General features: G+C 34.1%; 1 protein-coding gene and 1 long non-coding RNA gene across 3 annotated transcripts in view; one reads left to right on the top strand and one right to left on the bottom strand.

Annotated features, from left to right (window-relative positions):
* The window catches only part of LUZP2 (leucine zipper protein 2), a 183,610-nt gene that overhangs the window by 83,227 nt on the left and 73,483 nt on the right, over window positions 1-26,900 (top strand). For both annotated transcript variants that reach the window (XM_084520766.1, XM_084520765.1), the window contains exons 4-5: window positions 2,240-2,321; window positions 10,669-10,731. In XM_084520766.1, the coding sequence (XP_084376892.1) occupies window positions 2,240-2,321; window positions 10,669-10,731 (145 nt within the window). The remainder of the gene's footprint in view (window positions 1-2,239; window positions 2,322-10,668; window positions 10,732-26,900) is intronic.
* LOC311437465 lies at window positions 1,553-25,195 on the bottom strand. The gene is made up of 3 exons (XR_014693483.1): window positions 25,157-25,195; window positions 4,971-5,027; window positions 1,553-1,836 (listed from the first exon to the last, which is right to left on the bottom strand). It is a non-coding gene; the product is annotated as an uncharacterized lncRNA (long non-coding RNA).

The following is a 26,900-nucleotide window of genomic DNA, read 5'->3' as shown; positions in this document are numbered from 1 at the left end:
CAATACTTAAATTCTTTATTCCTTTTTTTGCTGATACTGCATTTAGTAGAAGTACATACAAAATTACACTGTTGTATAGAAGGCTTGTAGTACAAGTAACCTTCAGTTACTTCAGAAGTAACCTTCAGTTCTTCAATACAAAACAAATTGAAGCCATAATGAAATACCACAGAACTTTGTATTTTTACTTCCATGGAGAAGGATCACATACATCAGAATCTTTCAGATATTCCAGATGAATCTATTAAATGATTAATACATTTAGCTCAGCTATTATCTTATTTAAACACTTATATGACTTTGATACAACTGAAAGGTATATTTCTCAGCACCATAGCTGCCCTTGCCATGGGCTCTATCCTTCATACATAATTGTGTTTTTGCAGTGGTTTGACTGTTGTGCAACTCTTATAAAGTAGTGACATTAATTTATTTACAAGTATTAAGACTACTCAGTGAATAGATGTTCTGAGTTGCTGATAGGAAAATCCAGTGGGCTAAGGGAAAACTGAATACATTAGTCATATACTCCCAAGTTATTTTTATAATAACTGTCTTAAATCTCCCCTTGGTCCCTAAGTCCATCCAAAAGGAAATGTGGACTTGTGCTTCTAAGGGTATCGACTACTGAGTATACCACTGCGCAGCAGCAATTCCCAGAGACAGACTGGGAATCAGTGCAACATGCAGGATGCTACTGAGCAACCCTCACTCACCTACAGTAAAGAAAAGGCTTTTAATATATGCTTCAAGAAAATGCCTTGGAACTATTGTGGGTACTTGAAAACTGTTTACAAGCTCACTGTACTTTACTATGAGAGCTATGGAAGTCCAATATAAGAAGCAACTGTTAACAACGTTCAAAGGAATCCCCCTCACAGAATTTAACAAATGGTCACAGTTTATTTGCTGAGAAACTCAGGCAAAACTTCTGCAGTAAGTCAAGAACAGTGAACATAGGGTTCCACTTAAATGTGCTGTATTTGAATCACGATCCAAAATATATTACAATATTAATCTTACGATCAACTTGGTTTGGACAAATGTGAGCTCTGTCTGGTCTGTGGGCACTGCTTTGATTATTTCCTGTGGTGATGGATGATACAGTAAAGTTTGGAGTGCTAAAATCTTGGCCTGTGCTAGCTCTGCTGACTTCACACTAGATTTTTTTTCATTCCTTTTGTGTGAGCTCTTCAGTACTTCTCAAGTTGCAAGTAAAATTTGGTCACTTACTACGGTGTCTCCAGTCTTGTTATTGTTGTACACCATCAACATTTTGGAATGATCACATCTGTTTATACAATAAACAGAGCTGTACTGTGCTGATGATACATTGGTTTCATGCTGCTCAGTCACTATCTCAATCAAATCTGTTTGTACCAACCTTCCCAAAATTGCAAAAGTAATAGAGGTGTCAGCTAAGAAACAGCAGCTCACAAATTCTGTTCTTGTCTGAAGCCTTCCACTCCAATGTACTTTTCATTGGGTTTAATTATCAGCTGTATATAAAACCAGTTCTATGTTATATAAACCCAGTTCTATGTTGGTCAATATTCCTGGAGGTTTATCCATGCAAGCAGCAGCACTGATAATGCTCTGCAGCTGTTTGGAAATATGTCACTCTGGTACTTTGTAACAGCTCCAAAATGTGTCATGTAGGTACAAAGAGATGGCCAGCAGAGGATCTCAGCTTGCTGCAATCATCTTTGGAGACATTTTCTGATTAAATCAGTAATTCAAAGCTTTTTTGATTCAAATAAACAGTCCAAACAGTTATTTTTTTCTCTTGTTCAGTTGTATGCCAGAATCTTCTACTGAATTTCCTCTTGTTTCTCTCTAGAAAGAGCCAAGTGAAAGCTGAATTATATCAGAGTATTTTTTTTATTACTTTTTTAACAAGTTGTTGATATTAGTGTGGTGCCAGTTCAGTGTATTTTCAGTATCCTGCTTTTCTTGCTCTTATTGTGCCAATCTCTTGCTAGAAATTATGCAGTGGCAGATGTTTTGCACAGCGTGCTGCTTGGTAGATGTGAAAGGTGTAGACAGTTTCCATCGTAGCTAATTTGTCTTGCATTGGTACTACAGTTCATGGGGTCATTGTAGTGTTATTAGCAACACCTGTAGATACAGCACATCTGTCCATTACTCTGAATAATTAAAGGTGTCTTTTCTTGAAAGTGAATAATTTCTTAATGGATAATTGTGATGAAGTTTGTGTTCTGTGTTTTCAACAAACTAGGGAAGAAATGAAGTCTCTCCAGGAGGCCTTTCAAAAGCAGCTTAATGAGGCAGCTGAGAAAGCAGAAAAGCAGCAAGCTACCGTGAGTGATTCCCTGTCCCTCTTCCGTTATTTCTTTCTTCTGTCTTTTTTAAACCTCCTGCCTCAAGAGTTTGTTGTAATCTCAAATATGTTTGCACATTAAAAAATTAAAAAAAAATATCTTATGTTTCAAGTATGTTAGTACTCTATAAGCTTCAGAAGAAAGGATGTGGTGAAAGTCAAACCCTAAGATATTCATCTTCACTAATTTCTGTAGGATTTAGGTGCATGTACCTCCTCTCAGAGGTTTGGAACTAAGTCCTTACACTTATGAGGTTACCTTTATGGACCTTCATGTCTCATCTATACCAATTTATGTTGTCATACAGTCGTTGATTTTTTTTGAATTGCTACAGATTTTCAGCAAGAAAATAAACAGCAGAAAGTTTGATTTTGACCACAGTAGATATAATCCTCACTACACTGAGGTAGTAAGTCCCATTAAGATTTCGTGCTTTAATTCATAAGCATGATAATTCATAAGCATAATAAATAAATAGTAGGATTAGTTGGATTTGTGTATAGCACTGTAATGCTATGGGACATACATGTAAGTAGCCAGATTTTGCTATCATGGGAAAAAAATAAAAACTATCTTTGCTTAATGCTTACCTATAAGTAGGTGAATATTGTTAGGTTCATCAGTAGTATTGCTATAACATCAAGATCACCAAGCATAAGTTGACTAAGTAACTTCCAGATGTTCCTTCAGACATCGTGTTCTGTGATTTTTGTTCTGGGCCTACAAACAAGCTGCTAGAAGGTTTTCTAGAGCTATTTTTAGTTTCATATTGTATAATTGCTAATTTATTTGGTAATATTTTACTGGCTTTCGGGCTCATGAAACAGCGGTGTGTCGTGGTTTAACCAGGACAGGTTTGAACAGAATTAAATAATTTAACAAATATTTAAAAATTCCTTCCTTCGCCTTACTTTGTTTTCTATGGGGCTTTATGTCCTTGGTGAACAAGATATGAATTTATTATTTTAATTATTAATTATTTAATTATTTAAGAACTAATGATACTCCCACTGAAGCTAATGGATAGGCCTACAATGTTTTTACTTGAAAAAGAGATCTTTGGTCCAGTTCAGTAATTGACCCAGGGTGGGTAGTCATATGAGGTCTACATGTTAGATGTAAAGTGGCATACTTTGGATTCTTAGTTTAAGGCAGCTGGATCGAAAGCACAACTCCCATTTTCAGGCTCATGCAAGTAGGATATGAGTTCCTCGTAGACACTAGGATCTGGAGTTTTGTGTAATGTACCTTTTGATATGCATTTGGGATGCAACAAGGACCTGCCATAGATGCTACAGCTGGGAAGGCACATGCAAGTCCTTCACTATAGAGTTAAGCATTTATAACATCAATGCTTAACCTGAATTTCCATATAGTTTTGGATTGTCATTTATATGGGTCATGATGTATTTTGGTTTTAAATATATAGTATGTGTTTATAATATATAATAGTTTTACATGCTCCCTTCTAATTAGAAAGAAGGTAGATTTTGAGGTAAGTATTTCTCTTGCAGGTTTTTTCAGTTGAGATAATTATTGAAAGTGGCTACCCCCCCCCCCCCCCCCCCCCCCTTTTATGCTTGGAAGTCAGGAGGGTAAAGATACTGTTTTACCTGTTCCTTCATGCCCCACAACATATAATTACTGGATTGCTGACACTTGTAGGCTTCTACAGAGAAAAAATCCCCCCTCTGTTCTTGATCAGGAGAAAATCAGTAAACCGAATGCTGAATTGAACCTTGAAAAGAGCATCTTGGATCTTTCTTGGTAATCAGGGAAGACTATATGCATGTGTATATACATAATATATATATTAATAATATATATAATAATATATGTATATATATATAATATATACATATATAATATATATGTATATATTATATATACATATATATATATTATAATATATAAATATATATATATTGTGTATAAATCTCTCTATATATTGTATATAAATCTGTGCTTCTTTTAAGATTTTTAACTAAGGCAAGATATATTGTCCTGAAATAAGAAATTAGAACTTAATCCTCTCTGATAAGTATGTAAAACATGCTTTTCCAAAGTTGTCTTTTCCAGATGCACTGACACTTTGGTGGCAGAGCAAATTCTAGCCCTACAAATTAAGAGTGGAAAACTTTTTTTTTTTTTTTGAGTCTCTATATTGGATTTTGATATTGAAAATTAATCCTCCTGTGTTAAATAAATCTCAGCTGTAGTGAATGGATTATTGGCTCTGTTTTTTTTTTTTTTATGATGTAATGCTATCTTTTTACCTTGAGCAACAGTGCCTTGCATAAACTCAGCCTCCAGCATAGAACTTGGGAAGAGCACAAATCCATTGCAGGAAAACAAACAAACAAACAAACGAAATAACAGCAATGAAAACACACACACGCGCGCACACACACACACACACACAAAAAATACACTTCCTGAATTGATAATAGAAATGAACTTGGACTTGTCAGATGGTTAGAGAAACTGAACTCTTGAGCTGTATTCTAAAACTTGCCAATAACAGAGTATTAAATCTGGCATCGATTTTAAGGAAAGCAGTGCTGGCTCCTTGGTTTGTGACATTTATTTCTTTATGCCACAGGGTACGATGTACATAATGAAACTCACCCATACAGTGAGACTGAATGAATATTCAAAAAGTGCTTCAGGGTCCTCAGATGAAAGCTGCAATAGAAATGAAAATAAATATTATTACTGTCACAGAGTGTTCAGATGGTTTCTCTGTTTCCTGTATTTTTGAAAGCAATATGACTGCTTTGAAAGAAAGTCTAGGTACTTCAAGGCAAGCCTAGCTGGAGGATGGGAGCTTGAATTTAATTCTAATTCAATGAATTGTGAGTCTTGTTTCTAATCAAACTTAAGCACATTTTATTCTACAGGACTCGGTGAACTACATATTGATTTTTATCTGAGTAAATAAGAATGGAAGTACATTTCTCAAAGCCTTCTGCATTAAACACTGGAGAAAACAATGGTTGTATATATATATATATATTCATTTTCTGCTCTTTTTGAGGAGACATAATACAATGCTTACAGTATGTTAATTGTTTGTATATGTTCAGTGGGGAACGTATGATCTGTGTGATGGTAATGACTGTCTCAATTATGTAAATCCAAAAGTGTATGCAAGAATTTAGAAGGATTACATCAGTCAAATTACATGAAAAATAACCTGGAAAGTATTGAAGGGGTTGGAGAAAACTAAATGAAAAAAGATGTTACAGCAATGCATTGAACTTTAGAACCAAATCTTGTGCAACACACAGCAACACTTTTCACTAGCATTTGCACAAATGATTTGTCAGCAACAGTTATAAAGGATAGCACAAATGTAATGAAATTTGTTGTGCATGTTTAGCTTGTTATCTATTTATTTATTTATTTATTTATTAACTATTGAGGATTAGAGAAGCCAAGCATGTTAGGGCATGCTTTTTTTTTCTTTTTTTTTTTTTTTTATTTTCTATAAATTATATGGCAGAATTAGGTTCAATTAATTTAATTATCCAGGATAATTAAATGTGCAGAGGAAAAGTGTTGTGGTGGGGATAGTTAAAAATTTCAAATAGTCCTGTGTTGCAAAGTTCAAGGTCAAATGCAGTCTTACAGAATGTTTTGTGTTGTGAGGAGCTTCTCTTGCCTACCAGCCAGTTCACAATATAACTATCGATTTTTCTCTCAAAATTCATTTCTAAAATTGTTTATTAAGAGCATTCTGCCAGATTTAGGTGTACAATACATATACAAAATGTCCTGTCTGTATAGGACATACCCATATAACCTGTTGGCCTCTTTAGCCAACTAGTAGAAGGCTGATAGAGCATTTTGGTATGCATTTAATAATTACCAATGCAGTTTAGAATAGGTTTTAGTGCAGTTAATAAAGTCAAATTATGTGTTAATGAGAGGTGGAATTACTTCTTCAAGAAATATAATTAGGGAGCACGGACCAGTTTTAGCTTTTGTTAACAGAAACAGAGGACAAATGACACATTTATGTAACTTACAAGTTACAGTGAACAGTTTTTCATTGAACTTGAATACATAGGTTTGTAGTGATTCTATATCTCTGCACTAGGTTAACAAGCTCTTGAGAACTTTTTGTACAAGGGCTCTTCACTTGACTGTGCTTCATACTAACTATTAGTATTCTTGATGATACAGTTAATTTTTAGTAAGAAAAAAAATTTCAAAGCTGCTTTCCATTAACTTCAAAGTCTACAAAATGAGATAGACTGTTCTTGATGAGTGAGAAAGTAAAGAATGAAACAGGAAAATGACACTGAGGATGGGAAGAAAAAAAAAAAAAAAAAAACAGTTAAGGTAGTACACGCCTTCTGGTAGAACAGTAGGTAGATGAAGCATTTTTCATTTTGTTCCTGCTGCTATTTTATATCATGGTAACAATTTTTAAAAACACATGGTGACGGACTTGTTTGACAATACAATTGTCATACAGTCTGTCAAAATAAAGCACAAAATATGTCAGCATAAAATCTTTTTTTTTCCAGCTTCTCAGTCTTCACTATGAAAAATTAGAATTAGGTAATAGATTGTGCCTGACTTACAAAAAATAAACAATGATATGGTTAATTTGATATCAGTAGGATGTTCTTAGTAGTAAAATACAAATAGAACATGCAAAATGGATTTCAGAGAGATTCACTGACAAACAAGAATCTTTAAAGCTATCTTCAACTCATGCTTACAATGCTTTTCATAAGAAGATAAGACATCCATTTCACCTTAATGTGTTTTGTTCACTAACAGTTCTTATGACAGGTCCAAGTCCTAAATGTCTCTGACAAAAATGTTTCTTGATTAAAATACAGCTTACAACTTAAAAGTTACATTCACTGAAGAAATTCTAATAGGCAAAAAAAAAAAAAAAAAAAAAAAAAAAATATGTTTAGTTTTGCTTTCAGAAGAATTTAACACTTTGCCAAACACTTTTTTCCAAAGGTGGGATTTTTATTTTTTATTTTTTTTAAATGTAATAGTGTAATCCATTCTCTCTGGCTTTTGGAATCAATTCCTACAGTAATTTGAAAATAAGATGATGAAAATGAATAATGAGTATACTAGGGCTATGAAGTATTACTGAAGTAGTTAAGTATTGGTGTATTTCAGTCTTATCTTAAATGTTCAGGTCTTAGTCCTGAACACTGTACAAGATGTCTGGAGGTAAGCGAGTAAGTGTACAGCTGAGCTTTGACTGTGCAGTAATGACTTTATATTGGTATTCCTTCATCCTTCGTCTGTAGTGAATAACTAACTATTGTCTGACTCTTAGAATTAGATCACTGCCATCTGCTAAAGCATTCTGTATTTCGATAGGGGAAAATTTAATTTGAACGTTTCAAGGTCACAGACTGCTGTGAGTAAAGGCTACTGGATGGAAGCTGCTGCCTTTAATAAACATAATGAGCTCTGAAGCACACAAAGCTCTGAGTACCTTGGATGTCTGTCTCCAGGAGACAGAAGCAGTGTCCTTGCTTAATATTGCAAAGTTCAGCCTTAGAACGCCAATCCATTTTCATTATGTATTTTCATAATTACAGCTAGATAGTAATTAAAGACAGCCAACATTAAGAAAGAGCTGAATGTCAAGCAAGAAACAAGAGCAGGTAGGAAGTGGAAAAGATGTAGCTTTAAATAAGGGTAGATTTAGGTTAGATATTAGGAATAAATTATTTCCTATGAGGGTGGTGTGGCCCTGGAACAGGTTGCCCAGAGAAGCTGTTGATGCCCCATCTCTGGAAGTATTCCAAGCCAGGTTGGATGGGGTTTTGGTCTGTTGGGAGGTGTCCCTGTTCATGGCAGCAGGGTTGAAACTAGGGGATCCTGAAGGGTCGCTTCCAACCCATTCTGTGACTCTATGTAGAAAGTTTCATAGTTTTTTTTGTTGTTTTTTTGTTTTTTTTGTTTTTTTTTTTTCAGTTTGTGTATGTTTACGTTAAAGCTGAGCTTAAAAACTTATTAATGTGTATTATTCTATCAAGATTTGGAGACTGAAAGCCAAATTTTAAACTTGTTCTTGAAAAGCAGTTTGCGCACTGTAATTTGCCCCTAAACTGTACATTATGACTTCAGATTCTGAAGCAAAATTATTATTCCCTGTCCTTGGGACTGACTAAAAGCATCATGCAGATAATCTGGTACAGCCTCATCTGCCTTAAAGCATGAAATTATAGACATAGATGTACTTAAATGGATAGATAGATTATCTCTGTAGTAGTTCTAGTAGCCATGCCATATAAATCCCTCCTATATAGCTCTCTACCGATATACATTATGACTAAGTGGCTCTTCAGCTGTTAGAGATTTAGTAGAAGAGCTCTAAAAATGCTGCTGTGATATGCAAGCAAAAATGAATGGTTTCATAATTAATGCTGCTTAATAATAAAAAAAAAAAAAAAAAAAAAAAAGTTTAATAAAGCTTTGAAAAAAAAGAGTGTTCTTAGAGTTTTAGCTTACTTGACTAATGAAAATGTGTAAGTTAGAACTATTTAAAATGTCTGTAAAAGTGATATCAGATGCATGTATATGTGAGGAGCAATTAACGTAAATTACTGGTTTAACTTGCTAGTTAAATTAACAGTTTGGGGGTGTCATAGATATCTTTTCACTGGAAGAACCGAACTTATATTTACAGGCTATGTACAGAGAGCACAGTCAGTAAGTCCATTACCATATCTTTTCTGCTTTTTCATATATATTCTTATTTAGATAGAAGTGATATGCTCTGAAGGAATATTAGCATTCCCTTGAGAATTAGGGTGAAGAAAAAGAACGCTCTTTAACAGAGCAATATATTTTTGTAAGCATCAAATGGTAGTTCACAAATCTTTTAAACAGCAGAAAATGTATCATGTGAATAGTTAATTTCTTATTTTTTCAGTTAATCCTGACCTCATACTTAAACTATGACTTCTATTGTTGTGCAAAAACTTGTTATTTATTATACATTGTACATAGACCAAATTTCATTATTTGCAGACATAATCGCTAGAGAAGTACCAAATCTTCTGTTAAAACATGATCCTCACTGGTATCTGTACATAGTGTTTCCATAACCTACCTAATTATTTAGACAACATTTGGGAAGCACTTAAAAAAGAAGCTCTGTTATGTGTGTCAGTCTCATGTACCCCCCACTGACTTTTCTCTCTTAAGTGATAGTGTTCTCTAACTTCTCTTTTGATATTGATAAGAGTGATGTCAAGCCCAGTGATGGCTGAATTACTGACATCTACCTGCTTGAGTGTGGACATGAACAACTGACAGATTGCACAGATTGACTGTCATTTTTGATCTGCATCATATTCAAAACTTTGTTCCGTGTCAGCTTATTTGTAGCCTAACTCAACATTTGAAGTAATTTTTTTTCTGAGATTTTGTTTTTCTTAAGTTTCTTGCAGTGGCAGATGTGCTGTGGTTTCCCAGGAATGTAGGTAGAGCATTGGATCAATGGTGGAGAGAATAATGAATGGGGTATTGAGTATAAAAGCATGAGAATTGTGCAAAATGAAGGAAGATGCTTGTGGATACCTTACAGTAAAGAGACTGTGTTGATTTAATCCTATAATCACTATCTCCTTTTTCCCATTATGTTCTTTAAGTCCAGAGGAAAGTCCATTCTTAAGAGAAACTTCGGCTGATTTGTAAACTCTTTGATAAACTGAGATTGAAAGTTTTACCTCCCAAGACAAATGTTTGAAATAAAAAAGGACAAAGGACCAAATTAAAACACTTTATATAAACAAATTACACTTTATTCCACATATCAGTCTGATGGGAATTGAGAACTTCATCTTGTTAGGGCCAGTAGCATAGCATTTGAATCAAGTAACTGTTAGAAACCTGCTGTTATAAATGTGGTGTTCTTAGATGGTTAAAATATTATAGACTACAATGTCAGATAATATTTTTATTAAAATCTTTAATTTTCTTAAGATCACCTGGGACTTCACTGCAAAAGACAAATACTATATCTACTGGTACAAAGCCTTATTATGGAGTTATTTTCTTATTTTCATTATTTTCATTATATGTTTCATAGTACATATGATAGTGTGTGATAGATTATCAGTAATAACTGTGACCTATTTGACTGTGACAATTTGATTGACTGACAATAATTTTCTAAGATACTAGAACACTATTTGTTAGGGCCAGATTTAATTGTATTTTTTTAAGCCATTAATAAGGTCAAAAAAAAAAAAAAAAAAAAAAAAAAAACTTTGAGATGATGTTTACCTACATTTCAAAAACTTACTCAGAATTTTTTTAAAACTTCTAGATTAACTTTTTGAAGACTGAAATGGAAAGGAAAAGCAAAATGATCCGTGACCTCCAAAATGAGGTAAGAGGAACATGGAATTGTCAACAATAGATGCAAGAAGATATTTGAAAATACGTTTCAGGTTTTGACCGTTATTGAATATGTTTAAGATTTTACTCAAATATTCAACAGAGAAAGCAATGAAATGTATCAGTATTTATCCTACTCTTGCATTAGAATTGTGGAATGATGGAAGTTTCAGTACTTACTGTGATCAGCCTCTGCAGAATATCAAGCAATAAGTACTATATTTCATCACAGAAATTAATTTTACTTATAACATTGTGGTATTTTAAGAGTGTAAAAAAATAAGTTTAGACTGAATGATCTAATAAAATGAATTATAATGATTTCCATCTTATTTTCTAATACAGTTTTTTAATTCATACCATACATATATCTGCTTATTAGCTGAGGATGAAAAATAGTGGATGATGATTTTCTCTTTTAATCCACATCTAAATGAAAGGTTGGTTTTGACTTGGGGTAGCTGTTTTTCAAAAGCATGCTATGAGTGCTAAACTTACCCAAGGATAGTATCCTAAGCTTTTATCATATTTGTATAAATTCAAAAGCACTGCATGAGCCTAAAAATAAACTTCTTGACAGTAAAGGTGGAAAGATAAAACAGGAAACAATGAATGTTATTTAGATTAGTGACTGATGCTGTAGCCTATGAAGTATCCTGGAGTACCCTATCCATAGGTATTTTTCCTCTGATCAAGTTGAAATGAGAATGGGGTTCTTCTCATTAGTTTGGTAGAGAAACTGCTGGGCTTAATCTCTACAATAGGAATATAGTCCTGAATGGCTATTTATTTTTTTTTGTCTTTTAATTGTTTTTATTGTCTTTTTGTTTTACTAATTTGCATGGGTAGAAAAGCTTTTATCGGAGGAAATAAAATAATAGAACATAAGAAACTTTAGTATGTTTCTGTTTTGTTTATTTCCACGTAATAGAGACATCAACATTTTCTATTCTAAACTTGAGTCACATGACACCTGCTTTGTGGAAAGCATCAGAAACTCATAGCACATGTGCTACCTAAATCTGTTGCTATATAAGCATTACAAATAGAGTATACATGTACGTACTTTCATTATGCACATTGTACAAATTTTACTGTCCTCTAGATACCAAAAAGAGAAAAGAGCTAATATGGATGATGCTGATGATGCGGGAGGGGGGAAAGGGATGGAATGGAGAAGCAGAAAAAAGTGATTAAGTACACAAGTATATATATATATATATATATATGTATATATATATATATATATGATTGTACAGCAATGAGACTAATTTGCTGAATTATGATTTTTCTGCACTTGCACTTCTTTCAAAGCAAAGACGGCAACATACAGTTCAACTTTATGTTGGCTTATATTTGTTTGGTGATCTTTGTCAGCCACTGGCACTTCTATGAAGACTTCATTTTCAAGCTGCATGTGAACAACTCTTTCTAGGAAATAGTACTAAAATATTTCCCAGGGACTGGATCACATATACATACTTTTAAAACACTTTATGTGGAAAAATGAATACTTGAAACAAGTAAAAAAGTACGATTGTGCCATTCTTGTAGGACAATATTTGTAATCTTAACTGAATGTGGAAAAATATCATATGATTTCTGGACGGTTGTCACTTAAAATTCTTCTTTAGGTTCACATCCTGAATATTGACACATTTAAATACATATTTTCTCTACTTCAAAATGCTAAACTTTATAAATGAAGAAAAAAAAAAAAAGTATGCTGCTTGGAAAGTACTTCTTGCACTAAGACAGCGTTATTGAATTTATTTTTTTTCAATTTAAGGGTCACAAGGGAAATTGTAGCATGGCTTGCACAATATTCGTAAGAGAGAATCCGAACAGGAGTAATGAACCCACATCTGGTGTAGCTCCAGTTATGAATGGAGAGTCTGCATAATGTGCACCAACTAAAGGAAAACTTTTGACTCTCTAATAGGACATTCATAAAAGGAAGTTAATGTCTAGGTAAAATTCACCTAGGGTAGATGGTACCGCCTTGGCGAGATTGTTTGATGATCAGAATTCAGTCTTGAGGTTTAGTAAGTATTTTCTGATAATAAAATTGCATGAGAAGTTATCAAGTGCTATTTTTAGGCTTTTGCAAGGCTTTTATATGCCTATATATTTTGGAAAAGCAATGAGCTGAAGCTGGAAAAGAAGAGGGCTGGATGAAGAGGAGTGTGGGAGAGGTGAAGGTTAATGTAAATACTGATTGTATTTCCATTCAGGTATAGTATATGCATTCTATCCAAACACTTTCACATAGATAAATACTGGAAAAGTCTGCATAAGTTATATGCTTTTTGTTTGTTTTTAATTTATTCAAACTATCTGAAATATTTTCATTTTTTATGTTGTCATCTTATTAGATGTTCTAACAACTGTAGGAAAAGATTGTAGGCACTGTTTATTTTGCATATATTTTAGGAGGAAATACAGAACAGTATTTGTGATTAAAGAAGTGATATGATCCTAGAGTGGCCTGGAAATCAGAAGCTCCAGAATGCTTTCCTTAGAATCATAGAATCATTCAAGTCTGAAAAGAGCTCTAAGATCATCTATTCCAATCTTTTAACCTAGTACTGAAGTCCGCCACTAAACCATGCTACTGAGTTTTAAATCTACATGTTTCTTGAAGACCTCCAGAGATGGTGACTATATCACTTCCAAAGACAGCCTATTCCAATGCCACACAGCCTTTTCAGTAAAGAAATTTCTTCTAATATCCAACATAAGTTGACTTAATCAATAAACTTGCCATGAGATAGATTTGATTTGAGAGGATTGCTTAGTCCTGTGCTGTAGCCTGGTGTGTGGAGAAGGAACTAATAGCTATGCCTATTTAATGTTTTTTTATTAAAACTCCTATAGTATGTTGTCAGTTGCCTAAAAGTCCACTAACAACAGATTTTTTCTGGAATTTCAATTATTGTTTATTGAACACTTCACTAAGGACCTCACATTTTGATGGAGTTGGACAAAATAAATAGTATGATTTTGAGGAAACTGTTTATCTAAGCCCTACCTCCAGTCACTGAATATACAGTATGCTTTTAAGAAACCTGTTAGTAATATTAACTATGCTGTATATTTAATTAATAGATCGTATTTTATATATAATTAAAATACAGTTCTGTCTGCATACAAATGGACAGAGACAATAAAAATGGAATTCCTTTCATTGCTACTGTTGCCCTTCTTTCAAATATTGCATTTACTGTCTATTTATATTGGCATATTTTTAATTCAGCAATCTCAGACTCACCCATGACTGTAAAAATTCCCCATTTAGTTCTGGTGTTTCAGCACATTCACCTACTGTCATTCAACTCTGCAATTCATAGATAGGAACAGACAACAGCAGCATTGTAACTGAATGCAGAAGCTGTGCTGTAGCATATGAGGAGAGGACAACGTACAGAAAGGTAATTTTCAGGCTGCTCAAGGTTTTGTAAAAACAGTTGGCAACAAAAATTGCCCCTGGTGTGGAGGGGAAAAAGTGCTGTATACAGTACATAGTAATTGTGTCTAAAAATTCCTCTTTGAGTTCTCTCAGTGCTTCCTACAACACTTGAAAAAATCTGTAAGTCCTCCAGCTGATAAACATTTTTGTGTAATTTCCTTGAGTTAAGCAAGTTAGGAATTCCTCCCAAAATTTAATAAATGCTATCATTACCAATATTCTGTATGGAGAGCTAGTGAAACGTTATTCAGCTTTGTTACATGGATGTCATCATTGCCTCACATTGTATTTAAGTATAACTCTGTATTAAAATAATAATAATTAAAAAAGCTCTAATGTAAATCATTCTATTGCATGTGATTAGATGTGATATGATGGTATATTTTCTCATCTGTGGGGAAGGTGTTTCTATCTATCTCTGTGTATACCTATATTAGCGTATGTTAATCTCTTTACACACTCTACTTAAAACTATCTTAACTATCTACTTAAAGCAATCGCATGTTTTTATTAAGTTGGTATAGCATTTTATATCAGGCAATAGCTTTCTTTGCTGTTTAGGCTGCAGCAGAACTTTGAAGAACATGAATTACATGAAAGACACATAGTAATACAGGCAATACAAACTAAACCAGGAGTGGAAAATGGATTTGGCTGTAGCTCCCAGTAATGTGTTCTTTCTGCTTAGAAGCATAGTTTTAAATAACTACCTTGTAAACAATACGTTTGTTCTATTCATGTATAAATTGTGCTTATAGCTTTAGTGTCAAGTAAATCATCCTAAAACAGAATTTTCTTCAATCTCTCTGTGCTTAGCTGCACTAATAAAAGGCAAAGTCATAGCAGTTTAAAGTCCCACCTGATCTGTCGGGAATTTCATGCCCTGCAGGGTGAATTCAATCGAATTGCATTGAATTATGGTGGAAAAAAAATGAACTCCCTTAGTGAAGCAGAAATGAAATTTTAAGGCTTTGAAACTTCATCCCGACACTATCCTATGAAGGACATTGTAATTCTTCGCTCTTTGTACTCAGTATATAAAATTAACTGTGAGTTTTCTAAGTATAAAACTCTGTCACCATGCAGGAAAAAAAGTTGGGTAAAGTTCTGCTCCCTCTTTGGATATTGCATTGGTTCTACGTTTCAAAAAAAAAAAATTAAAAAAAAATAAAAATATTAAGTATTAGAGGGAGTGTCACTGTCAAAGAAACATTAAATAAACAACAAGAGTATTATTGCAGTTTCCAGTAGCATAGTCTGCTAAGTATCTTTAAATTTAATATTACTTCTTGCCTTATTGCAGCTTCATTTGAACTTAAGAAAAAAAAAAAAAATCTAATGAAATGATATTTAAAATTATTTCAGTATGATTTGTCCTGAAAATGATGGTGAAAAGCTGGAAATGCAGTGTAATCAAGTGAGGATGTCTCTTAGGACAGTACTTGAGATCATAAATAAACAAATCCTGCTGTATCCAGATTCTTAGTGAGATATACTTGTAGTGACGTGATAGCAGCTGCAGCTACAGTGAATGTTAGAATAAGCTTTTGTTTTTAAAGGTCAGTTTTCCTGACCTTGTATACCCAAGAAAATAGGATGTGCTTTTTCAGATTCTGTTGAAGGATAATCAGAAAATCAATTAAGGTATTTTAATGGATAAGTCTGAACCTCTCTCTGTCCTAGGAACTGCCACATTTCTGCCACATCATTTTCAGGCATCTAATTCACAGCCAGGAGCTACAAGAAATTGCAGTAGACATTAAAATATGAATGTTTAGATAAAATGCATTCTTAATGGATGAGAAGATTTTAAATGAAATGTGTACCTGTTAGGCATCTATTTTCATCCAGTGCTTAACCACAACGTCTTGGCTGTCTTGTTTGATTTTGTGCAATATTGTTTGTATGTTGACTTCTCAATTAATGTTGAAGGTCATAGCAGTGTTCTTTTGTGATCTTTCTGAAATCATTCTGATATCTTGATTCATCAAGTGTTTTTCAAGCACTCTTCAAGCACCCTACTAAATTCTTATTTCTGTCATCCTCATTCATTAAGTCCAAAATTGCAAAATGTCTGAATTCCTTATTTTGTCATACTCGTCTAGTCTCAAAACTGTGTAACACCTTTTGATCCCAATTTAGGCAGTTGTCATTTGTAGCAAAACATCATCTGCAGAGAAAAACGTCATTTCCAGTCTGTGCTTCCAATACCCATTTCCTATGGAAGGAAATGAAAATTAGAGATCCTGGGTACTGGTGCTATGTAATGTGAGCTTCTATAAAAGTGTTGAAGATCAGATTGTTTGGGTCTTTGGTACTGGGGAGATACAAGAGTTGTCTGATACTCTGTTTTGTCTTATTTCTATGTCAATTTGGCCAGTATATTTGAAGGTAAAGGAAAAGAGTAGTAAGTCCTAGTAGTTTCTTCACTTTATGCTGTTTCAACCAGGCAGCCTTTTTGAAATTTTATAATCAATGTAAAACTTCCCCTGAAGCTAGTGTTAATTTTGCCAAACGGGAAAAGTTCTGATCTAATTTATTCATGTTATACAGACAGGTGGAATAGCTGGTTGTTGATACCAAGATGTTGAAATTACCTAGCGGGAAGACCACTTAAAAGAGGGTAATATATATATATATATATATATATATATAAAATATATAAATTGATACTTTAACATCTTGAGTAGACAGTATTGATTTTTATCCTTAGATGACGTAATAAAAGAGTATTTAATGATTAAATTTTCAGAGTTCATAAAGAGAAGGTGAAATTGATACAATTTCATCATTACAAATAATGCTTTCAAATACCAATGGTTGTCACTTCAGATTAAGAAAAAGGGATGAGCCCTGAGAAGCTCTGTTATCCTAATTTAGTGTCAGACTATTCTTTGCCTCTGAAAACACCACACAATAGCATAAGAATTTTCAAAGGTATATATGGCATAAAAAACGTATGTTTTATTTATTTAAAACATTGCTTGAGAAAGTTATATTGCACTTGGAATACAACAATGCTGTTGTGGGCTGACAGCTCTCTTGATGTTATAAGTAGATTTCAATGGAAGCCAATAAGAAATTAGAGAAAAAAGAAGCCCCAGCTGATCATGTTATAGTACTCTATACAAAACTCCCGTTGTTTTCAAGAGAGAAGGTGTAGTGTTTGCATTTTCTTTATGATCATTCTCTTGAATATAAATGAGGTTATTTGCTGAGTTCAGTGGGAGCAGAAAGTGATTTAGAAAATATTTTTTCTTCTGTGTTCTTCAGAGGTTTAAATTAAACTGGACTGCTGTGGTTTTTAGTAGCTTTAAATCTTAATCAAGATGAGGTATAGCTTGAAAAGTTTAACTTTATATAGTGAAGCACTTTTAGACTGAGGTTTGTTATTCTGTGACTTTTAAAAAGACTTTAGTTCCCTCCTTTGGTTCATTAATTTGATCAAACTACGTGCAATATTTGGACTGATAATTCTAATTGATATATAGATATTTATGGAAGATGAAATGATAAAAATAACAAAATATTTAACTGTAATTTATGACAGAACTATTCTAGAATAAAACTTCTAATGGAATTCCTGACTTATCAGTCATGTTGTCACATGAGTTGAAGCATCTATCAGGCTTTTCATCGAATGCAAAACCCTACCAGCTGTTTGTAATGCAACTCCACAATGTCATTCTTAAAGTGGTAGAATCATAGGAAATTATTTTTTCCTGACAGTAAAATGAATTGGTTTCAGCTACTGCGCATTTCATTTCAGCTTAAAACCCTGGGATATTTGTAAATACAGGCATTTTCGTCTCTGTAAAAATAAACTATTTAACTAAAAAATGCAGTGTTTTGAGGAGGGCTGTTCAGTTTGTTTAGCTCACACTTAAGTATCCACTTTCTTAATGAACATCTCAGCCTTGCCGTGGAATTGCTAGCCTTACAAACGTGGAAGCATTGATGGTTCATTGCAGTGGGAACAGAATGTTTTACAGTCTGATTGGCCACTTCCTACACAGCCACTCCAGTAAGTCCACATATATTATGTTACTGGTAAGAAACAGTTCACCTTCAGTGTCCAGTGAACCTTCCACTGAGTCTCAAAAGTAGAAATTGTGCTATTCTGGGGGAAAATTGGTCATTTTCTGTTATCCAGAGCATTTTAAACCACTTTGTTGTGGAATCTTTTCTCCCACACTACTCCCTTCAGAACATCATTCCACAGTATATGAGGCTGCAGATGCTATTGGAGAAGGAAATATTAAATAGATCACTTGATTTGTCTGTAATTTAAACCGTAATAACTTGAGTGACTTGCATGGTTTTTATTGAGTTGTCATTTAAGTATTGATATTAAGAAAATTTGTTTATAGCTGTATTGTAATTTATAAAAATAATTTTTATTAGACACCTCGAAGTGGCTTTGCCATAGCTGTTGTAATAATTATGCTCACTTATCAAGTTTGCCTATAGAAATCTTCCCATGCACTGTCTTCAGTTTCTGCAGAAGCCGCTCTGTGATTTTCATAGCTGAAAATATTTAAAACAACAGCCAATAATACTTGAACTATTCACATTTTTAATTATCTAGGATATTGTAAACAATTTAAAACATGCAAAATTTAGTAGATGTGGAAATGTTTCTTGGGCGTTATGATAAGAGCTTAAACAAACAGGTGATGCTGAAAGTATTCTGTAAGATGCTATCTTCTCTAATCTCAGTTTGTGTTTGTGAATAAGGATGTCTGAGTAATATTTTATTTTTATCAGACAGATACCTGAGCTCAGGTAGAACCTACATAGAGTAAAACAAAAAATAACAATTAAAAAAAGGCAACACCCCTGTCAGATTGCTATGGTTCATCAGCAACCTGTGCTGTCTTTTTTTTTAATGTTTTATGTTTACCTTTTCACATATAGAATAGTTACTCTGTGTAAGGCTGTAAGTGTACTTCTGTAAATTTAAACTAGGTGTTCACTTCCTGATTATGTGTATATGTATTTGTCAGTATATTTAAATTAAAATCCTTTGCATATAGGTTCAGATACATATTTGTGTATCTGAATATATTTGTGTATAAGAATATACTGTGACCTTCAATTGCTTAAAGGCATCAAAAGATTTACAGTTGATACACTTGAAACTGTATTGGCAGTTTGCCCAGAAAACTTTCTTCTTTCTGGTATTCTGGCTTCTCTAGAGCCTTTAGCACCTCCTGCCCTCCTTCTGTGCTGACCTTGGGATCTGCAGGGCTGTTTCTCACTCCAGCTGCTGTTGTGCAACAGGTTTTTTTCCTTTTCTTAAATCTGCTTTCATAGAGGCACAAACAACATGTCTTATTGTCTTGGCTCTGGGCAGCAGCAGGTCCCTTTGGAGCCAGCTGAAACAGGCCCTTACCTAACGTGGGGCAGCTTCTGGCCTGTTCTCACAGAGGCCAATCCTGCAGCTCCCTGCTTCCCAAACCTTGCCACATAAACCCAATACACATACAAAGCCAGGAAAGCAGATGCATTTGACCGTGCTTTTTTCCTCGTAGTATAATTTGTGCTTGCTGTGCATTTGTGCATTGCAACCAGAAGATTCACTGTATTTGTGTTAGCCAATGGCAAGCTCTGAGTATTTAAACTGTAGATTTTCTGCTGCTGACCTTTGAGTCTTAGGAGAAAAGAAGTGAAGATCTGCAACCTGAGAGTTAGTTAGTCCCTCCTCCCTCATCTGCCCAAAATGGGCCTAATGAGATCAAGGAAACTCTACCACCTAGGAATGGAATTTATATCCTGTACCTGTTCACTGGAAAATTTTTGTGTATTTTTAGTGTTGACGTATTTGTAACCAATACTTCCTTGCTGTAGTGATGTCTGTCTGTCATGTTGAAATAGGATGGACCTTCACTAATGGGGTAGTCTAATGGGGTAGCATTTATTATTATAAAATATATATTTTTAAACTCACTTTTAATTTCATAAGAAGGTAAAATCTGGCATATGTATTCAATGTGAAGAGCACGTTATTTTTAGCAGAAATGTAAATAAAATGATTTGGGAAAGAATCGGTCAAATCTGGAACTGCCAAGGCGGTTATAAGTACCTATCGAAAGCTTTTTGTGAGCTGGTTCTGCATAGTTCCCCTACCTGTATGCCTCTTTGGTATACTCTACAGAATCTGATTTTCTAAAACCTATTTTATTTTTTAAGATTCATGCTACTCCTTTAAGCATAATTTTGTGAATGCACAAGAATTGGCTCACTCAGTTGGCTCATTTCATTATAGTTAATTGCATCCTTTCTGTGTTAGAGGGTGACACTTTTTCTTTAGTTGCACAAGGAAAAATAAAATTTCTTGAGCTTTCTGCCATTGCAACAAGCAAAAGCACCTCTAGCTTGATACTCAAAATATGCAGAGTTGAACAAAAAGCTTTATTATTGCATTCCACCAAAATGTTTGCTTAGGTAGAAAATACATTTTAAATCTTTTTGTCTTGATGCATATTCCCAGTGACTGCTGCCAACTCTTGTTTTTGTCATTTGGGGGAAAAAAAGCAAGTAATTTACATTTGAAAGAGGCAAGCATGTATGTGCAGTTTGTAGTATTTGCACTGCATTGCTTCCTTCTGCTTAAATTCTCTGCACAGATCATACACTGTGTGAGAAACAATCAGTTCAGTAGCACTTGGTGTGCTAAAGATTTCATGGTTACTGTGTTATAAAATAATACTCAATTTTTATGGTGGTTTAAGCTCAATGAATGATGTAGAAATTACTCAGTAATTTGAAGTTAATTATTTATAATCATTAAGTGTCCCACATTTTTCTCCTTTGGAAAATGTTTGATTTCCCTTTAGTCATTCTGGCCTTTTTAATTATTAGAAATGGACCTGCAAGCAATAGGAGAAAGGGAATGAAAATTTAACTTCACTCTAACCTTTGGTTTTGTTTTCTGTTATTGTTACTGATGCTTTTTATATTTTAACTTTTTAAGTTTGATTTTGTATATATTTCTATAGCTAAAATATTTGGTTTCATTTATTTAAGGTTGACCTTGAAATAGTGTTCTATATTTTTCATATTTTACGTCTTAATTCCATAGGTGAGCAGGGGAGTCAGATACAACACTCAAATTCTGCAGTGTGAAGTAGTTTGTCTTTGCAAGTTTATATGCAGGGCTACATATTTATGGAGAGAACTCAAGACCCATGAGTGTTAAATGTAAATGCTTAGTTTACATCGTTCTTTTTATTTATTTAATTTTTAATCATAAATCTCAGGAAATGAGCTTTGTGTTGTTGCAAACACTGTCTACAAACACTGATTTTAAACAAGTGATTTTAACAATCTGTATCTGTATAACTCTTGTGTATTCAAGCCTTGGCAGAGATGATTTGTCTATCTCATAATTCCCAATAGAAGTTTATGAAGGATTTGGACAGTTAGATTCAATTGAATTTGTTGAGCTTTGTTTGCATCAGGCTCTCTCAAGTACATAAGTGTTTTCTAATTCTCTAACCTGATAAAGCCATGATATCAGTGTTACCTCTGAGATGGATCCCTGGATGCCTTTGCTGAAGCTTGTATGGTGATGGCTGTCAGCTGTTCCTCTTCACTGGGCCCTAACCTGGCTGCTGATTGTTCTGTCTTATTTTCCCCTTTCATTACTTCCAAATACATTTTTATCTCTGGTTAATCAATTATGCCAAATAACAGTCCATAGGGCCACTTCTTCTTCACAGAGTAAAATGAGCTATTATCAGTTAAATAGAATAATTATATTGAATATGTTAAATACAACACATATGCATAGAATACATATAAATATATGTATTCTCGTAAAAGAGAACAGAACCACGTAACTGCCTGGCTTGGCAGATCTGAAGTCTACATCACCATTACACAGTCATTTTTAGAACTCCCAAATGTGATAGCCAACTTACTTAAGTTAAACAATATTTATGACCAAAGAAAACTTAGTCTAAATTTTACTGACAATTTTTAGGATTTATAATTGTGGACAGTAGATAAAGATGAATATCCCCTTTGTTTTGAGGAATATAATAGCATTTTTGATAACACGAAACACAAAATGGAAAGAGAATGGCATTTTATTTAAACCAGGAGACAGGAATGGCATAATAAACAGTGTTTTAGCAGTACCTTTTTCTGTTCAGTTGAGAAAATTATGAGGATAATCAGGTATGAGTTTTACTATGTTGTTGGGCTCCACGGGTAAGTAATTGTTGAACTAGTTTTGTAATAGCTGTCATAAATAAGCCTATAAAATATACAGCGAAGGTTAATTTATAGCAACAATCCCAACTGACAGTGCGAAACATAGAGCTGTAATCTGAATAGCACAATTCAAGAGGGGAGAGGACAAATGTGACTTCTCACCTGGTCTGAAAAGGTTTATACTTTGCCAATTCAAAAGGAGCAGTGCTTTCTATACCAGTAGGAACAGGACCTCAGAATATCTAGCACTATGACTGCAGATGATGACTATGCCAATATATGTCAGATGAAAAAGAGCACTGTAGCAGGTGTGCTCCTACAGCAACAAAGATATCTACTAAAAATAAACTGTGTTTGTTATTGCTTCTATGTAATGTATTGCAAGAAGCAAAGGTTGTAACAGTGGAGTTTTTCATATTCTTGTCTTTATGTAACATTTATCTTCTCTTCATCCATACTGATTGACTCTGTGCATTTAGCTGTCAAAAAGAAACAAAATATTTCTTCCAGGAAAATGATAGTAAGCATAATCAGTTTTCAAGATGACTAGCAGTGGCTTTCCTTTTGTCTAACCAGGAAACTAAAAATGATTGCCATCTTACCAGACTCTAGAGGAGATAAGATAATCAGGCAGACACTAGCTAAGTCACTTCACATGCCTGTGTTATAAGAAGCCACAGAAAGCAAAGGCAATAGTGTGTTTTGGTGGTGTAGTTCATTGTGGTGGAACAAAACCATCTGAACTACACCTCGACTTTGTAACAAACTACCGATAAAGCCAGAATTCACAATGACAATGGGCATGACAAGATTTCATCCAGCCAATATCTCAAACCAGGAGAGTAAACATACATTTATTCCCTTGCAGTTATCACCAGTTCTTAGTTAAAGTACAATTAGCAGTTTCCACAGTGACCCTTCTAAAAAGATGAAACTTACCACGGAAATGATCAAATAGGAATGTCTCAGAGTAGATTGATGTAAATGTGTTTTATTTATTTATTTATTATTCTTATTTCTATTGTATGTGGCTCCATCCGTTCCTTCCCACACCAGCTACTGTTGGCTTTGACAGAATCTCCATTTACCATTAAGTATTGAGGTAAATTTTCAGCAGGAAAAATGTGTTGCAGCTGTTACTAAGCTGTGAAGCATGCTATTAGGAAAGGACTGGTAAAAATGGTGGAATTACTTTGGCCCATACTAGAGGCAGCATGAGAATTAGACTGGGGATATTCTAGATTATGCTTGCTATGATTTTGAGGCAGCTGGCTCTCAAACCAAATTATATTTCCATTTTAACCCTCTGACCCTGTAATAACCACAGCATTTAGACAAGCACCAGCTAAGCAGAAAGGAGTTTTTAAAAACTTTAGATAGGTTTTACATTTCTGCCTTCCTTCTTTGCTTGATTTACTGTGGTTTTAATACAGTTGATTCATTCTCACCACCACCACCCAGTTTTCCCTTTTTGAGAAATATATTATCTTAATTCTTTGCTTCTGAAGCCTTGAAAACTTTGCACATTTATTTTTACAGGCCCTAAACTCTGTATAAATAATGAGTCCTGATCCTGCTAGATTGCTTTGTAGGCTAATGCAATATTTTATTTAGTCCCATGAATAATTATTCCCAGAGACTGTGATTTTCAACTACTTGATCAAAGGCAATAACTCTCTTCTGTTCACATCTCAGAAATCTGTGTTTGGATTTTCTTTGTTTAGAACATAAGGCTAAAATGATGGTTCATATTCATGTGTGTACTCCCAACCATTTCCCTCAGCCATGGTCTCAGTTTAGGCTACTTGAAAGTCATTTTAATCCTAATTTGACCTCTAGACCATACATGGAGATAGTGTTTCTCTTCTAAAAAACAAAACAAACAAACAAAAAAAAACCACTATATATATACCTTAATAAAGTAAGGGATTTCTCTTGATGCCAGCTTTGATTATAGTATTTTTCTCATCATTGTATTATTTTCATTGTTTCTCTGAAATGGGGATCAAAAACAGCTAAAAGGCCTTCGCAGCCTCCTTTACATGAAGCAAGGGTCCAGAATACTTTATGAAATAAACTAGTGTTTAGATTTTTGCATAAATTGTTAGCAGATCAACCAAGATCTACTTATACTGAAAAGGAGGATGTGATAAGAATGAAAACACAGACAAAGGCACCCTCTTGTTTTTCCATGCTTGAGGACATATTGGTTGTTATTATTTCAAAACACAGTCAGTCGTGCTTGCCAGAAATTGGAGTCTATCAGTCTATGAATTTAGATCCCGAACGTGTGGGAATTTGAAACTACACAGCTTTATTGTGGGTATGTTACTTGGGTTTTGAGAAATAATTATGGGTTCCAGAACATGCAGGTGTTGAGCAGGAAGTTCATTAAAAGACTGCTCTTATGAAAACCTGTCTGAGTTCAGAAATACTGAAATATATTTTGCAGATAAAATCATACCCCTGTTAAACAAATACTATGCTTAGCCAACTGTTGCTTCAAGAAGCATTCATAAGAACTACACGTTGTATGACCTCAAGCTAGATCTCTAAGATATTTCTGAGAAGTATGTGAGTATGAAAGTTATTAAATTTACCGGGCAGATATGTTGCTTAGACTACCTGCCTATGACTGACAGACCAATATTTTACTTGATATAATTGGAATGGGTAAATTACATTTTTACATCCTTTCTTTTTCAGGACAATCTGAAAGTCTGCTCACCGTGAAGTTTGTTCTCTTGTCCAAAGTTCTGAATGTTCAGTTTCAACTAAGATTAAAAAAAAAAAAAAAAAAAAAAAAAAAAAAAAAAAAGAATTGAGATAGAAAGCAGAACTGAATTAATAAATAATCAGAAATTAATCCTACACAGGTTTTTGTGGGTACTCTTAAGAATAGGTGTCCCAAAAGCTGGCATATTTTGTAAAAAAAAAAAAAAAAAAAAAAAAAAAAGAAATCACAGCCCTAAAGTAGCAAAAATTCAGAAATTAGAGCATCTCTTTGAAAAGATGGATGTTGGATCCATAGTCAGCAAGAATGGAATCAAGCCTTAGATGGTCTGCAATCTGGATGAGAAGGCAACGCAACAGCTCTAATTTCCTCATCCTGAGGGAGATCTGAGCTGCTGAGCTTGTGAATACTGACTAGACCAAGACCTGCCCCGAAGCATGGTATTAGTCATGTGAGATTTTAACACTGGATTGAAGGGCTAGGGAGCAAAAAGAGAGACCAGATGAACAAGCATTTATGTATTTCAAGTATTTGCCTGTGTGGTTAGAGTTTCTTGTGTGTGACCTGCTTGCAACTTGGATTTTGTACAACAGTGGTAAACATAAACATGAATAAGACTAGTTGTCTGGCACTAACGTAGAACTAATTGGTGTAATTCAGTTAGCTAATTTCAGTTAAGCTACCACCGTTCACAGCAGCTGACTATTTTAATACATATTCAACAAAATGTTGTAGTCTCTTGCACCGTTTTTGTGCTTATTGTTGTTCTTGACTCTTACTAGCTTATTTCCATGTTCATGTCACTCTAAAATCTGCACCTAATATGCACACAGCTGACATGCTTGGCCTTTCACTTTTGATGTAAGCTTTTTCTCTCCTTCTGGGAACAGTAAACAACACTGGACAGTTCTTTGTTTATTATCTCTCTGTCTTGGTAGAGGAGGAATTATTCACATCTGTTCTTTCTGTGTGTGAATGCATGGATGTTTTTAATGTATTATAGGGACAAATAATGTGCATTTGTCACTTATTTTGCTTTATGTTTTAAGGTATTTTGATGAGAGAGCAGGCCTCTTTAGGCGTTTGAAGCTTTGGATATTGGGGAAACACCACAAAAATGTTTTCTGTTATTATAGCTGCATTTGCCAGCTCCCAGCATTAAAATCTCAGGCTGAGTCATAAATTGTATACAGCTGCATGAAATTTTCTGTGTTTAGTAATTCAAGTAATTCATAGGAGTGATGAACTGGTGCGTGATGTTCTTAAATCACCATAGAAACTAATTGCTTCCTCACCTTATTTTTATTTTGTATTATGCATAGCTTTGTTATCACATACCTTGCTAGTGTGTACATGATGTGGTTAGCCAGCGCTGCTAACTGGTGTCTGGGGGGGGAAGTGAGCTCACGGCTGACATGACACAAACTGTGATTCTATATGGATGTATTCCTGGAGGGACAATACCTGGCAGAGTTTCTGCTGCTTTTCCTGATGTTAGTAGATGAAGGTAAATTTCTCTTCATCATTTCATTTTGGGATGTGCACCATTTTAGTCCTAACAAGATGAAGTTTTTAAAGCACTCATTGTAGTTCTTCAGATATATAATCCCTCTTTATTATTTCTACTCCATTAGCATGTAGTATTTTCCCGTTTTAGCTCTGAACCAGGAAGGAATCCAGAGGAAATGCACCTACACATTAATTCTGATGCAATTCTACACATCATTTATCACACACT

Source organism: Aythya ferina (genome assembly GCF_964211825.1).
Source record: "Aythya ferina genome assembly, chromosome: 5".
NCBI classification, from domain to species: Eukaryota; Metazoa; Chordata; class Aves; order Anseriformes; family Anatidae; genus Aythya; species Aythya ferina.
The sequence above is the reverse complement of the archived record's forward strand: the minus strand, read 5'-3'. Positions and strand labels throughout refer to the sequence as shown.